General features: G+C 48.8%; 1 protein-coding gene across 1 annotated transcript in view; it reads right to left on the reverse strand.

Annotated features, from left to right (window-relative positions):
- The window catches only part of LOC147663285 (E3 ubiquitin-protein ligase TRIM39-like), a 268617-nt gene that overhangs the window by 88701 nt on the left and 163703 nt on the right, over positions 1 to 16213 (reverse strand). The window contains exon 4 of the mRNA XM_086950558.1: positions 15971 to 15993. Within this exon, the coding sequence (XP_086806684.1) occupies positions 15971 to 15993 (23 nt within the window). The remainder of the gene's footprint in view (positions 1 to 15970; positions 15994 to 16213) is intronic.

The raw sequence follows: 16213 nt of genomic DNA on the forward strand, positions 1-16213 counted from the left end.
GCCTGTGAGGCTCAGCCCAGCATCTTGTTCCCGAGCCCTAGAGGCTCCTTCATGGCACATTTATTCCCCAGAGCCTGCGAGGCTCCCACAATGCCCATCAGCTGCCCAGCACTTTGTGGGCAGCTGCCACGTGTAGGTTTGTCCCTGGCTACCTGCATCCTGCCCTGAACATCGTGACATTGGGCGTCCTAGCCCCAGAAAGCCCAGCTGGCCTGTGGAACGCTATTGGCTAACATTAATGTGATTCTGAGAGTTATTACGTGTTGCCCTGCTGATGGGGCCTCTGTTGTGTTATATACCTTGTCCTTCCTTCCCTCCTGAATATCTGATGTCCCATGTATGTGGTTCCTGGTCAGAGTGAGTTCTACTGTTAGTTCCATGAAGCTCCTGGTTGTTATGTGTTCTAGTACTAGTTCTAGGAAGCTCCCAGTTGATGGGTGTTCTAATGCCAGTTCCATCATGTCCCTTGGCCCTGCCCTGTACCTAGTCCCTTGTAAACCCTGCCCGTGCCTCTGGCCCCTTGTACCGTGTGTGTTCCTATGTGTCCTTTTTAATACAAAGACTATTTTCATATATACCTTGTGTGGAGTTCCTTTTGTGGGGGGCCCCGGGAGGTTGTTGCTGGGGGTGCGTGCGCAAATGCTTTACACATGACCTCCGAGATAGGCCTGACTGCTCGCGCCGCGTTACCTAGAGGGTGAGCAGGGGTTGTCTTGGCGGGTGACCCCCTTGCCCTGACGGGGGAGTGGTGGTCTCTGACTGACTATGGCGTAAGCCTTGGCCGGCCGGGGATCCCATTTCCTACAGGTCCCTTTCAGGGTATCTTATTTTAATGAGATCTCTCTGGAAAGCTATTAAATTCCACCTTCCTGGTATGAGGCAACTGTAGGTATGATCCTTAAGCTGGGTAAAGATGCTAGGTTAGTAGATTCCTAAACACCTATATCATTGTAGAACTAGGATTACAAAATGTTCACAGGAATCTTGACTAAGAGGTTGTCAGATGTCCTTCAAACCATTTCGATCAAAAGGGGTTTGTGCCTGACAGACAGCTGTATGAATGAGCCCACTAAATTAATCGATGCAAATGATATGGTCGAGGCCTTTAATCACCTGTTAACAATCACAAGAATTAATGCTGCTAAAGAATTTGATAGGGTTAATTGGGTTGGTCTTTGGGAGGTATTGTGATATTATGGTTTCAGCAGCAATGTTACTGGAGTTGTACAAATGTAATATAAGGTGCCGGCAGCCAAGATTTTGGTTTATGGGGAACTTACAGCTTCTTTTCAGAAATCCGGGGGAACCAGGCAGGGGTGTCCTTTCTCGCCAATTCTGTTTTGTCTATATATTGAGCTCTTTTCCCAGATGGTCCAGCAGGATTAGACCATTCTTACCTTTGAAGCTGCAGGGTTACCACCCACAATAGCACTGCATGCTGATGGCATAGTTCTGTATTCATTGAACCCGGAGATCTCTGTTCCACAGCTTGAGATGCATGCCAGAGATTGTGGGAGTCTGTCAGGATATTTAATCAATAAGGGGAAGACAGGGATTATGACATGGGCTAAAGAGAAGGTAGGGCATCAAACCAGAAACTAGATTAGGTATCTAAAGATCATGGTAACTAAGAGTTTGGAGGAAATACCGGATTTAACCCTAGCTAAGGTATGCCATTGTTAATATGGAAAAAATCAATGCTGATATGAGAAATTATGTATTCATTTATGCAAATGAAATTGCGACCTTTTTAACGAATTTGCCCGTTGTGAACTCCACATCAACCCGACTTGCAAATACGCAGTCAGGCAAGAACTGAGACCTAGGCATGAGGTTATTGATTCACAGGTCACAGGTGGGGTGGCACGTAGCCGGCAGACAAATGCCTGGACAGGAAACTGTAAATCAATCCCTCAGATAAGAGCAGCGACACTACAATGGTCAAGGGAGATTGGCCTCAGTAAAGCACGCATGGCTGGAGGGGGTATGTGTGCTTCTAAAGCACCATCAAGTCAGATGCCACATTAGTTAGGAACATATGGCCAATCAGAACCCCGTACAGCGCAGATGCCTGACTGGGGTATCGACGGACAGAGCGGTGCCCCCGATTCCTGAGCTGTGGCCAGGAGAGGAGCAGCACCGGTCTCTCAAACTCTAGCTTCTACTTAACAGGAGCATTGAGAAGGCCTTATCAGGTGATATCCTAATGTTTGTTTGAATTTTGTGATACACACACTCACGTTTTCTAAGCAGTAGCAAAATAAAAATTTGGTCCTGAGGAAGCAGGAGATACACTTGGTATCTACAACTGCAGAAACATGTCGACCCATATAAACATGCAGTAGATATTTGTTTAAACTACTGTTATTTTGCACTCCACGTTCTTTTAATCTTGGAAGTGGTTTGCTCTTTATTAAAGTTTCTCTTTGCAACCACTATCCATTTTTAAACCACTCACTTTCACTTGTTATAAAAAACAAATAAAAAAAAAATAAAAAAATGTTGTGCACTGCTTTTCAGTTACTTGGATTGGTATGTACTGAATATGCGCTGTGGACATACCACTTGCTGAGACTGGCCCATATGATGAGAAACAGGGCGGTCCAGATAGAGTAACTGATGGGATTTCATATCACTAAGTGAAGGGTCCCAGCGCATCAGGTAATGGATAAGACACATTCTTTGAACACAGATTTTTGAGTTTCCTTAGACCCACAGTTATTATCATTGTGTATAGTGTTTCGTTGAGGGGCTATAACTGTGAGTGGTCTATAAATATTTCCCTTGGACCCTATCCTCTCTGATTGTGTTGTGCAATCAGAACACAGCAATCACGTGCTCCTCCTGCCAGACATCTGGACACGTTACCCACTGGCCGCATTGTGTCCATGCAAGGTCGAGGCCCACCTGTATTATCCATTAAAACTAATTTATGACTCTAGAGGCATCAACTTATATTCCTCACCATACAAGGATCGCCAGAATAATTTTCCTGCTAAAAATGAACTTTATATAAGACTGCTGCAGAGTGATTGAAATTTGACCCTGTTTGGTGCAGGAGGACTCCCTCAAGAGGGTGAGAACTAAGCAACAACCTAAGAAAGAGGTTTCCCTGTGGTTGTGGATATTTATTTCCGCAGGAGATGATAAAATGGGAGTTCCATCCCTGCACTGGGAAAAGGATCTTCCGGAGCTGGCTAGAGAGCAATTATGGCGAGTATATTTAAATCTGTTATACACTCTGGTCAAACCAGCACCACTTAAAAAGATTCCTTTGTTGACTCTCCATAAAGCTTTTTGGTCACCAGCGAAGTTAGCTTAGATCATATTGGAATCATCAAAATATAAGAAGTGCGGTGACACAGAAACAGACGATATACGCATGGCATGTTTGTGGATTGCCCGTTACTGGACTTCTGCCGGGGATATGCAAGTCAGGTGTTTCAAGAAATTATTGGCTGCAAAATTAAGATAAACCCCCTGCCTTATCCTATTTGAAATGGACTTGTGCCCTTACGGGGACAAGTTAAACTCCGATCAGGCCTCGCTGATATTTTTTCTGATATTTATAGCAAGAAAGGAAATCTGTAAGAAATGGATTACTCCCGACCCACCAAAGGTATCAGAAAGGCTAAGATCTGTAAGAACTATCAGTAGACTAGACTTGGACCGCAAGTCAGCCTCATAGCTCACTAAGCTGGATGGTGATATAAGGAAAAAAATGTAAGAAATTCTCCTACAACCTTGGATGGATTATGATACAATCACTGCAACTGTAATCACCACCATCACTGCTCTAGAACTTTTAATGGTATGCCCAGATGTGGGTCCCTTGCTCACTTTGCCAATGAATTCAAGCTAGCCTTGTTGATGAAGGATGCTTGTTTCCGGTTCAGGGAAGAGCTGGCTTAGCAATTTGGGCTGGACTGTTCCCATGAGGCACAGGGTCAAGACTGATTTGCATAAAGCTGTCTCTTAACTGAGGTGGCGAAGTGAGCTAAAGAATGATGATGGGTTCAACCCAGATCTTTGACTGGGGGTGAGTGTTTGAAATGTTTCGGCACTTCGCCCATCATATCCTTGTGTTTGCTCCATTTATCAACACTTTATATACAGCCCAAATAGCGGAGTGGTCAGATATCCCCCTAGCCTAATGATGCATCTCTCAGAATCGCGAGAAGTTGTGGGCCAAAGGGAGTAGGAGCTCAATACGGGAGAGACGCCCATGAGCCTCTGAGTGAAATGTAAAATTCGGAGTGATGAGATTGTATGTGTGTCATACATCTACCATGCCCATTGATGTAAAGAAGTCCATCAAATGTGTGCGGGAGGGGGTCACGTGTTGTGGGGGTTGACGGTCAACTGAATCAGGCATGGTCATATTAAAGTCATCACCTATTAGAAGTTCACCCAAGTCCGGAAGAGTGATGCTGCATGAGGCCAGAGGGTTATACACTGATAGGACATTTATCCGTTCCCCCTCCCACATCCCAGAGAGGGTTGTATATCTACATAGGGGGCTGTAGGGGGACAACCCAACAAACTGCACTCCCGGCCTCTCACATAACTGGTACCAAAGAGCACAACTAAATCCCACAGTAGGGCAAAACATTTAAATAGAATTTTCGTCTATCATCCCATTGCATCTATATATTTCAGCCATCTTCATAGGTTCGCTGCCACCCATATCTCAGTAGTCTGGGGTCTGTGCTTAAATCCTGGCCTGTGCCATACACAGTTCCATGTTGCCGTGTGAGATGTCTCTTAGTGCGAAAATAGCCCAAAACAGCTCTTTGCGTTCTGTTCATGGACCGTGTTCAGGATGATCCCTTGTTTGCTCCTGATTTGTTTTCCCGGGTCTGTTGTCCATGTCCTGATGAATCTCCTGAATGGCATTGTCGTCATCTAAGACGGTTCGTAGCCCCCTGCTTGCTGACAGTTCTCCAACCATCCAACCACTCCCAGGCGTCTTCTGGGGATGTGAAAAAGTACGTTTTTTCGTCTGCTTCCATTCGTAATTTAGCAGGAAAGAGCATTACACACTTAATTGCGTTGTCCCTCAACGTTTTTTGCACTTCGAGAAAGCTGCTGCGTTGTATCTGAACTTTGAGCGTAAAGTCCTGAAAACATTTTATTTGCGCATTCTCACAAGTCACTGGGGGTGCACTGCGGGCAGTTTGTAATATCACCTTCCGGTCTTTGAAGTAAAAATTAAGGCCATGATACGTCATGAGGCTGCAATCCCCCCTTCCCCCGTCCCCCCACACACCCCGGATTCGGTGGGACCGTTGCACCAGAAGGTATTTAGACAGGCCTCGAGGCTGTAGCTCCTTGGCCACCAGATCTTAAAGAGGTCTACTGCAGGGCCCCCTGCTTGCGCCGGAAACCCCAGTATGCGTATGTTGTTGTGTTGCAATCTACGTTCAAAGTCCTCCAGTCAAGCCTCCATTGGGGCATTAGCCTTCCATAGATCGTGAACTTGGCTTTTGAGGGTCTCAGTGTCTAGGCCGAGAGAGGTGGTAGTGTCTTCTATTTCCTTCACTCGTGAGCTCATGTTCCGCAGATCCGCCCTCATTAGGGATACCTCATTCGTGACCAAGTCCATAAGCATTTCCAGCGAGGACTTTATCCCCTGGATCGCCGCCATGATATCTTGCAGCATCAAGCCGTTCTCCCCTGATGGAGGTGGCCCCACAAGCGGCGTCTGGTCTTGGGCTTCTTGGCAAAATTGGTGGAAGTTCCTCTCCGAGGCACTGGGCCTAGCCTGTACTGACTGGTCGGTCATAGATAAAAGGTCTTTTCCTCCTTTCTTCCCCCAGCAGACAGCAGGGAGCAGAAAGCCCATTAGACTACTACAGATTATATTTGGAGGGGGCAGGGCCCCCCTCTGGCAATGGGTAATGCACGCCCTACCCACAGGCCAAAAAGTCTTTCTATATTGGTGGTTTTTACCCACTAGACACCCAGTGGCGGCAGGCACGGAGCAGGGTAGTAAAAAAAAAAATGTAATCCACCTTCTTTCCACCACGTCTCTTCACGTTGTCCCTACTCGTCATTACTCTTCTCCGGCCAGAAGCAGGAAGCACTCAGGCTCCCCTGAGCCAATCACAACGCTGCAGTGAAGAGTTGTGATTAGTCTGAGTTCCATGGTTCTGCGCTGAGCCAGGGACTGGGTGCGTGGGCATGGTCTCGATCCAGGCTGTAATGCAGCCTGCGTGGAGAACATGCAAAGTGCGCTTGATGGTTTGGCATGCCTGAGACAGCAGGTCAAACTTTCACGAGCACGGATAACAGGTCATACCACTCGCTGCGGGTGCCTGGTATCCCCTTGGCCCCGCCTCCCAGACGCCAGGACACAAAATAAAACTATAATAAACCACGGTTTATTATTATTTTATTTTCTTTTGTTTACCTGCTGGAAGGGGGGGGGGGCACCACTGTAGACACCAGGGATGATTTTTTGGGGGAGAAATGGGTGGGATCGGCCGACCTAGGCATTGGGCCTAACCCAACCCCTCAAATGAACCGCAGCAAACTTTCTGTCCAACCCAGGGGGCAGATGGGAGTTCTTTCACCCAATCTGCTTCATTGGGAGGGGCAGAAAGCCCACTAGACACCAGGGAGCTTTTGTATAGCTAGAATATGTTGGAGTGGCCTGCCCACCCACCACACATCATGCCTAGCCTCCACCTCCAATGTGACCTTAACAGTCTTTCTGCCCCCTTGGGGACTAAAGCATCCCCATATATTTGGCAACAAGGGACATTTTGATTTTGGATGCTTTTTGTTTAATTACATGCAGGCACCCGTCATACTCAATGTTGGACTTGGCCCTTCTGGAAGGTTCACCCCTGAACTTTTTGCTTTTGGTATGAGACCTGGTGATAGTGATTTTTGGTTTCTGCGCACTTTACCACTGTGTCCCAGGGTAAAGTGCGTGTGTGTGGTGAGGTTGGCCTGCTCTCCCATAGGAATGCATGGGGAATGTATGTGTCCCTGGTAGTTCCTGATGTGTGGGGAGTGCAGGCTCGAGTTTGGTATGTGCGGACTCGTGTGATTAAATGCTGCGCGATGATGTGTGCGGCATGATTGTGTCTAGTGTGGAAGTGCCACTTCTAGAAGTTGGCATGTTTGTGTAATTTGTGTCTGGCTTGTGATTGGCTGGAGCTGGCTGGTGAGCCTGGCTCCATGAGTCTTGATGGGTCTGCCCCGGTGGTGAGTGTTGAGATTAGCATGAGTGATGTGAGGGAGGAGTACACCTGGGACCTGAATAGGGCTGGGCTTTCCCCACACAATGCTGTGTCCGCCCCTGTGGTGCGTCTAATGACCCTAGCCTGCCTAGTGAATGGAAAGGGTGGCTGAGGAAAACAAAGTGCTCCAAAACCAGCTGCAACTGGTTTTCCCCCCACCCTGCACACAAAGACAAAGGGAAAGGTGTATAAAAGAGGGCCTGTGACCCCATGAAAATGTTCTTGCTGATCTTAATTTGGAGGGGGGCCTGCTGCTGCTGTTGGGCGCCAGGAGGACTGCCACTGGGGATTGCCTCCCTGCCTAGGAGGACCCTGTGAGCTGGCACCTGGGCCCAGCCCTGCCCCCCCACCTCCTGAAGGACCTGTTGCTGGACTTCTGTGCCCCTGGCGCTTGAGAGCGCTTTATTTGGCCCCTAGCGCTCGAAAGCGCTTTCTGTTCGTAGCTGGTGCCCACCCGGCATTTTCCCCGCAAGGTTGCAAGTGTGGAATCCCTGGCAAGTGCCCACCTCACCAGGAACCTTGTGCCCGTGTGTTTTGAACCCTGACGGGTGCTCACCCCGCCAGGGATCTCATTGATTGACGGGAGCCCACCCCGTATTGCGCCCGAAGTCACCGCCGCCGGCCCGGCGAAAGCAGGAAGCAAAGCGGGCCGCCTGACCGTGGGCGGGCCCGCAAGACGGAAGCAGTGGCCGGAAACCGGAAGTAGGAGGGCGGGAACCTACCCAGCCTCCCCCAGAAGAGTCGCTGCTGAACAAGCACCGGAGCGGGCAGGAGCCTACTCTGCGCCCCGGTGCACTCGCCAAGAAGAGGGAGAAGCCGCCTGTCCAGCAGCGGGGCCCCCGTGGTGTGGGGAGAGCCCCGCAGCTGCCGGCAAAGAGAAGCAGGCAGGCCTCCAGAGTCAAAGGAGCAGAGCCCCACGGTGATAGCTGCCGCCGCACCTGGAAAAGCCGGTGAGTGGGGCCGGGGTTCAGAAGAGGAGGAGGGCGTCAGGGCACATTGCCGGTGCCCGCCCCCCCCAGTGCGCTCTCTCCAACGTGTGGGGCATTTTTGTTCATCGAGCCCGAGGCCAAAGCGGCCTTAGTAATTAGAGCCCTGAGAGGCTCTTGGGGGCATAATTTACCTCGAGTCCCCCGAGCGGGGCTCCAACGATTTGGCGGCATTTTTCCTGAGCCCCCGAGAGGCTCAAGGGGGTATTCTTTCCTCCGAGCCCACGAGGCTCCAGGGGCGCAGTGTGATTCGAACCCCGGCAGCTCCTAAGGCCCCAGTGTTTGTTCGAGCCCACGAGGCTCCCACTTTGCCCGCCAGTTGTTCTTGAGCTCACGGGGCCACAAGTGTTTTGGTCGCTAGAGCCTGCGAGACTCCCACGTGATTCTTGGGCCCCAGTATTCCTTCAGGAGAGCCCAGAGGAGATCCCCAGCTGCCCAGCACTTAGTGGGCAGCTGCTGTGTTTAGGTTGTGCGCAATCTTCCTTTGGCTGCTCTGCGCAGCCTGCCTTGACATTGAGACACAGGGTGTCCTAGCCCCAGAGAGGTCAGTTGGCCTGGGGAGAGTTTGAAGTTATACCTTATTTGATTTCTGTGCAATTGTTCTTTGCTGCACCTCTGAATGTGTTTTTCTGCGTCATGTGCTTTTTCCTACACCGCTTAATGTATCTTTATGCATCATGTGTTTTCTTCCCTACACCTCTGAATGTTGTGATGCATCATGTGTAATGTGTTCATGCTTATACCCCTACATGTATTGTGATGCTTAGGTGGTTGTTCTTCCTAGTACAGGTGTTGCTAGTGAGGTCCTGGTTCCCTGCCTAATATTTTTCTAAGGTGGTTAGGGTTGCGTAGGTGGTACTTACCTGTTACCAGTGGTTACTGGTTGTGTACTTTATTTTCTATTTGGTTCTACAATTGTTCTATGTGCTAAGAGTTATCCCTACAAAGTGCTAATTCTAAAAGTGTTTATTCCTGACATTGGCGCCCGTGGCCCTGTACCATGTAGCTTATCCCCTGTAAATTCTGCCTGTGCCTATGGCACATTGTAAAGTGTGTATTTATTGTCTAATGTGTTTTGTACAATACAAAGGCTATTTTTATATATAACCTTGTGTGGAGTGGTGGGCCTTGGGTGTTGTTGCTGGGGGTGCGTGCGCAAACACTTAACTCACACTGCCTCCGGGATAAGCCTTACTGCTCGCGCCATGTTGCCTAGAGGGTGAGCAGGGGTTATCTTTGGCGTGTAACTCCCTTGCCCTGACTAGAGTGGTGGTTTCTGCCTGGCTTAGGTGCAAGCCTCAGCCAACTGGAAATGCCATTTCTAACATTCAAGCTGCCACCTCAAACTCCACCATCACAGGTATGATTAGATGCCCTTCAGAGAAGCTTGCAAGTTATCACAGGGTATGAACCCTAACTGCCTTAACTCTTGACATCACTTCAGCACAGGTAATCACACCTGGCTGCTGCAGACGTGTTCTCCCTGCAGTATCGCCACCGTAGGCACCAGCCACGAGGTGTGTCTCGGACTATCCGCCTGCTCCACTCTGCGTGCACACATCCAGACCACCCAAGATGTCTTCCATCCTTGTCATCAGTCCATTCATGATCTCTTGGGCATCCTCGTCACAGCACCTACATGGAAGGTGTGGCTGGACAGGATAGAATTGTATTTCACAGTCACTGGTATTTTGGAGGAGAAGAAGAAAGAGACAACACTAAATCAATGGAGATAAAATAGTATTCCTAATGACATTCAAACCCACTACCCTTAAAAGTAGTGGTCAAAGTGGAACTCACTCATGAGAAGCAAGCAGTCAGGGCAGAGGTGCACATTACTGAAGAGTGCAGGAATGCTCCTAAGCTGCCAGGCAGACAAGTCTTCAGGTTATTCAGTCTGCCTCCACTGCTGAGCGGGACAATCTTCTCCAGGAATGAAACAGCTGTTTCATGGCCTAGGGTGTTTGAAAGGAAAGACTGTGCATCTGTATATCGATCAATCTATCGACATAACCGAGTGGTGATTCATCTTCAGGCAAAAGTGGAAGAGGAGCTATGAAGGCTGGAAGAGGCTGACATAATCGAGCGAGATTATGGGCCCACTACCTGGGTTTCCACAACTGTTGTCACCCAGAAGCCCAAACAGCCAGGAGAGGTGTGGCTGTGTGTGGCCATGCACCTCCTAAATCAGGCATGCCAAAGACAACAACCTATCACGCCTACAGAGGATGGACTAATAAATGAGGTCAAAGGAGCCAGCTTGTTCTCCAAAACAGATCTTAAGTCAGGGTATCACCTGCTGATGCCCGACCCCACTTTTTGATATATCACAACCTTCTCCATGCGCCTGGGTCTGAAACTATACACAAGATTAAACTTCAGAATCTCCCGTGTCACTGATGTTTTTGAGAAGGTCTATACAGATTAACTGGAATAATTAACATTTGTGATGATATCTTGGTCTAGACACACAATGTGACAGTCATAATTGCCTCTGAAAAGTCCTATAGTGCCTTCAAGCGGCCTCAGGCTAAACCCTGCAAGTGTGACTTTCTAAAGAAACACATCAGTTTCTTCGAACAGAGATTTTCAGCGGAAATAGTGACTCCGAATCCCAACAAAGTCAAAGACAAGAAATCTGTATTCACTCAAACTCTCTCACAGAAGTAAGACTTTTCCTAGGCATGATGACATACTGTGGTAAGTTCACAAGGAACTTGATAGCCTTTACGGATCTAACCCAGGCACTTACAAAGACTGATGTCAAGCAATGGTCATAGAGGGTAGATAGTGTTTCAACAGACCAAGGATGGGACACCCCAGTATCTGCCGCTCGCTCCCCTGCTTCTCCAGGCAGCGGACTCCTGCCTCACAACTCTCCCAGCTCCACTTGGGAGCTAGAGACAGCGCTCCCATCAGCCTCAGGGAACTAAAGTTCCCAACAACCTCCAGCTGGCGGGCATGGCCCATTTTCGCACCTCTGCAGCAGATTATTTCCTTCAGCGGCTCCTGCCTCGCGGGAGTTGAGCGGGCAGTGCCCGAGCAAAGCCTAGGCATAGGGTGAACCCGTCCATGCCCGTCAGAAACTGAGGGAGGCTGGGCCATCCCTCTTACGCCCACAGTTTCAGTTACAGTGCTCTGTGGCCTTGTCCCCCATGACACAGTGCCCAGCGCTCTCCTCTCAGCCCAACCTGCACCAGACTCCCAGTAGTTACTGCCCAGCTGCGCCCCTATTGACCTTGGTAGCCTGGGCCAGCTGTTCTTGACCTTGCAGTCTAGCTTCTTCGTCTTCCCTCTATCCCAGCCTGCTCCCACCGATCCCTTGCCTCCGGCTCTGCTGGGACTTCCCTTCCGCTGCCTGGAGGCCTGCCGCTCCCTACGCCTTGCCTCCCGCGTCACTCCTGGTCGTGCCTGCTGTCTCCCCTATGGGCACCATTGGCATCCTCTTTCCAGTAACCCAGTCCTATGGCATGTAGACCACAGCGCACCCACGCAGCAGACGCGCACAGTGTGCATGCTGTGCATGGACTTCGCTCTGCACTAGGTCTCCACCCACCATGGACCGCCTGTGCTTCACAGCAGACGAACTTTGGGGCAGATGTATCGAGCATTTTTGCATTTGCAAACGGGCAGATTCTGCCAATCTGCCTGTTTGCGAACACAAAAATTGCTTTTCGGTTGCAGCAAACCTGTTACTGAATCACAAAATGGGTTTGCGATTCGGTATTAGGAAGGGGCGTGTTTAGGTTGTCCCTTCCTAATACCGAATCGCATAGGTATGTATGAATGTTTTGTGACCACATTTGCGGTGGCAAAACATTTGCATGTTACCACCTACTTCAAGTAGGTGGTAACCCATTCGCAAATGGGAAGGGGTCCCCAAGGGACCCCTTCCCCTTTGTGAATGTTTGTAAAACCAATTTTAAGGAAAATGGGCTGCTTTACAAAAAAAGCTTGCTTTATTTAAAAGCAAACACGGACATGGCGGTCTGCTGGTCTCAGCAGGCTACCATCCCTGTGAATTTTCCGATTCCTAGGGGGTCACAAATTGCGACCTACCTCATTAATACTCATGAGGTAGATCATTTGTGACCCGCTAGGATTCGCAAAAGGTGTACTATACACCTTCATACATGGCATTTCCCAATTCCCTAATTGCGAATCCTTGTGATACACAATTAGGGAATCGCAAATAACTATATAGATACATCTGGCCCTTAGAGCCCTGGACCCCGGATGCCAGAACAACTGCTGTGCCCAGGCCTCACCCAGGACCACCGATGGCCCTTTCTCCTGCCAGAACTGCCGATTTACCTGCATCACAAGAGAAACAAACAACACCACGTTCATCAGCCACAACAAGTCACTCACACTCAACAGTAGGGCCGTGGCCAACCCCTTTCGAGAGATCAACTGCCTACTGAACAACGCACTCTCTCTTGGAAAAGACGCCACAGAAATCTGGAAAACCAGCACCACCCCAGACACCGTCTTCATCACAGAGACCTGGCTGAACCCCGCATAAGCACCCAGTATTGCCACAGCCATACCAGACGGATGCAAGATCACGCACAGAGACCGGACCAATAGAAATGGCAGCATCACAGCCATAATCCACGAAGAGACTCTGAAATGCACAACCACCACAGACAACACCACTCCCTTCATGGAGCACCTCAACTTCCAACTCCAAACGAACAGCAAAACCACAATCAGAGACACCCTCGCCTACAGACCTCCGGGACTCGGCCCTCCCTTCTGCAACCCCATCTTTGACTTCATCGCTTCTTTCACCATTGAGGTGAAACTATCTTCCTAGGAGACCTCAACTTTCACCTTGAAAACACTGATGACACCAACACGGCTGACATCCTAGAAAGTATGGCCAACCTCAAACTCAAGCAATTAGTCACTGACATCACTCACATCGCAGGAGACACGCTTGACCCAATCTTTACAGCCAGCAACAGAGTGAACTACGCCCACACTGAAGAGCTCACCTGGACTAACCACCACTGCGCCCACTTCCTCGTCTCAGAGCCCCTCAACACCTCCACCTCCACTGCCAACAAAACACGTCGCAGCCGGTCCAAAGCATCAGAACAACGCTGGATCAACACCCTCAACTTTCACCTACCCACCTCCACCTGGACACGGAATAAGCAGTGGACAACTTCACTAACTGGTTCACATTAAGCGCTGATGAAGTCGCCCTGAGGAATCCTACCAACCCCAAGAAACAAACACAACACCCACCAGGAGATGAACTAGTACACATGTTATGGAGCTGCCCCCGAATAGGAGTGTACTGGAACACAATAACCAGGATAGTACACACATGCACAGGTCGAGCACTACCTTTTGAATGGTCCGTATACCTCCTGCATCAATTCAGGAGGACGCCTGCCACCAAAGTAATGTCTAGGTTCCTAGACTTGAGGATAATAGTAGCTAAAAGGCTCCTAACTAGATGGTGGAAAGCGGCGGACCCACCACATGTTCGGGCATGACGTCACTCATTGTTAGCATGGGCCCAGGCAGAAAGCATCTACATCAAGCGTGAAGAAACGTTAGGACTGTGTCGAGAACCCATAGCAGCATGTTGGGACAACCTCTTAAATGAGCTGCAACAGATAGAGGGCGGTGACCCTGAGGATTCGCCTGGTCGAGACGTGGGCGAATAGATGTAGTGAACCATACATAGCACTAACGGGCATCCCATGATATTCCATGGGTGTATGCAGACCACTTAAGAATGTAAATAAGCTTGGACACTAGGCAAAGGGGACGTTGAGTAACACAGCAGCAAGGAAACATTACGCAAACATGCACGAAGAGGGAGAGATAAGTTACCAGGGGCAGGTCATTGTTTTTGTTGTTCTTGTTTATTCTGGATTCATCTGTTTATAAGCCCAAGTGTCAGAACTGGAAGGACTCTTAGAGAGCACTGCCTTTGTTTAATTTATAACTCACTATACGTTATTGTGGCTCTAAATAACAGTCCAACTCATGAGGAAACTCCAGACGATCCAGAACACAGCGGCCAGGCTCATCCTCGACCTCCCCAGACGGACGCACATAACCCCTCACCTCAGGAAACTCCACTGGCCCCCAGTCATGAAGAGATCCCAGTACAATACAAGTCATACAAGGCATCACACAATGAAGGGGCTGCGTTCCTCAACCAACGCATGACCTTTCACCAGCCCACCAGGACACTCCGATACGGAACCCTCGCTGCCGCCTGTGGCATTTGTCGGACTAACAGGGGCGTCCGCTCGACTAACAGGGGCGGCTGCTCGCTCTCTCACTTGGCAGCCAAGACCTGAAACGACCTCCCCCTGCACCTACCAGCCAGTTTATTTGTCACAGGCTGCTTGAACTTCCTTACCTTGCACCTTTTTGGGCCACAACAGACAAACTGCCAAGGCAGCACATCCCTCGTGAAACTGACTGGAACCTCAGTGTTGGAAACATGTGCAAATATTGTTAAGTGATCCAGATAGCATGTATCCGTACAGGCTTTGAGGAGACTGCAGTGTTAGCTACACAACAGAATACATCATTGAGAAGTGCAATGTATGTCTCATTAATCTCTGTTAATAATGAGTTACAAGACCACCCTGTAAACAAGCAGCACATATGTGTGTGTCACCACATGGTGAAGGTTTGGAAACTTATTTACAGGTTTAAGGATTGACATGAGGCCCGTGGAAGGACCCCTCGGGAGTGGAGACACTCCACAGGAACTCAAGATGTGGGGGCAGTCTCTGCAGGTGAGGGAAGGTGGCTGAGAGGGCAGGAGTCAGCCCCTCCCCCCTCCCCCCTTATCCAACAGGAACAGAGACGTGTGTGGACAGGCGGCCTCGCCAATTGTGTGACCATGGTGCAATAGTTGTAAACAAATGTCTCTATCTTATTTCAGAAATGAAAAACGCCAGTGACCTGATGACCTTACCTCATGTTTTCGATGAAATACGACAGGACGCTGAGGCGCAGAGGTTTTTTGTTTGAATCTGTATTGCTACCAAAAATGATACATAAAGACCTTAAAAGAAAGGATGATTGAAATGAGGCTTCGGAAGACTCAAGAGGACTGGAGGGAGGTCACTGCAGAGCGGAGAGAGATTTCTTAGGACGAGGAGCAGACCTGAGGATTACAGTGAAGTTTATGAGAACTGGACGAGACCTCTTCTGATTGGAGGGAATTTACTAAAGAATGAGGCCTGAACTTGGCTTTAACTACATTTCAATGCTGTTTGGAAGCAGAGAAGGGATGTTTTGAAGGTTGGCATCCTCGGTAGGAAACTTAGAATGAGTTTTTCCACAACTCCTAATTGAGGAAACCGGAGGGGAAGTTTTAAGAATGTGCATTAGTTTTCTGTGTGTTCAGGGAACTCTTCTAAGGACTTCAGGTAGGTTTTATAGATAAAAATATGTTTTGTGAGGACAGCAGCTCATTTCTGTAGCAATTATTTCAAGACTCAAAAGGAGTTTTCTGATGACTCGCAGGGATTTAGGAAAATGTAAGGGCATTTCCTGATGATACAAGGAAGTTTTAAGAGGAATCAAAGGTATTTTCTGAGGACTTAAGGGTTTTTTGAGGATACAAAGTGATGTTATGAGGATTGGAAAGTTTCCTAGCACTTTGTGTGAGCTCATTAGTGGCATTTACACTGCAGCAGTGACACATACCCCTTGCACACTGAGAGGTGGATTATAAACCAGCCTTACCTGCTTAGGGTGCTTCTGACATCCTGCAAAACAGAGAAACAAAGGGAAATCAGTTTCCAGAGAAGCGGTTAAAGTTATTGCAGTATTTTTAGGAGTGAAACACTCGATCTATGATTAGAAAACAGTGGCTGGGGTCACATGACACAGTACATTCTGTGGCATTGCATGACCAAGCAAAGTCAAAAATACTTTATTCGGTTTTATGAGTAAAGCCATAAAAGTTACACAACACCATAACATTTT

Source organism: Lissotriton vulgaris, unplaced genomic scaffold (genome assembly GCF_964263255.1).
Source record: "Lissotriton vulgaris unplaced genomic scaffold, aLisVul1.2 SCAFFOLD_481, whole genome shotgun sequence".
NCBI classification, from domain to species: Eukaryota; Metazoa; Chordata; class Amphibia; order Caudata; family Salamandridae; genus Lissotriton; species Lissotriton vulgaris.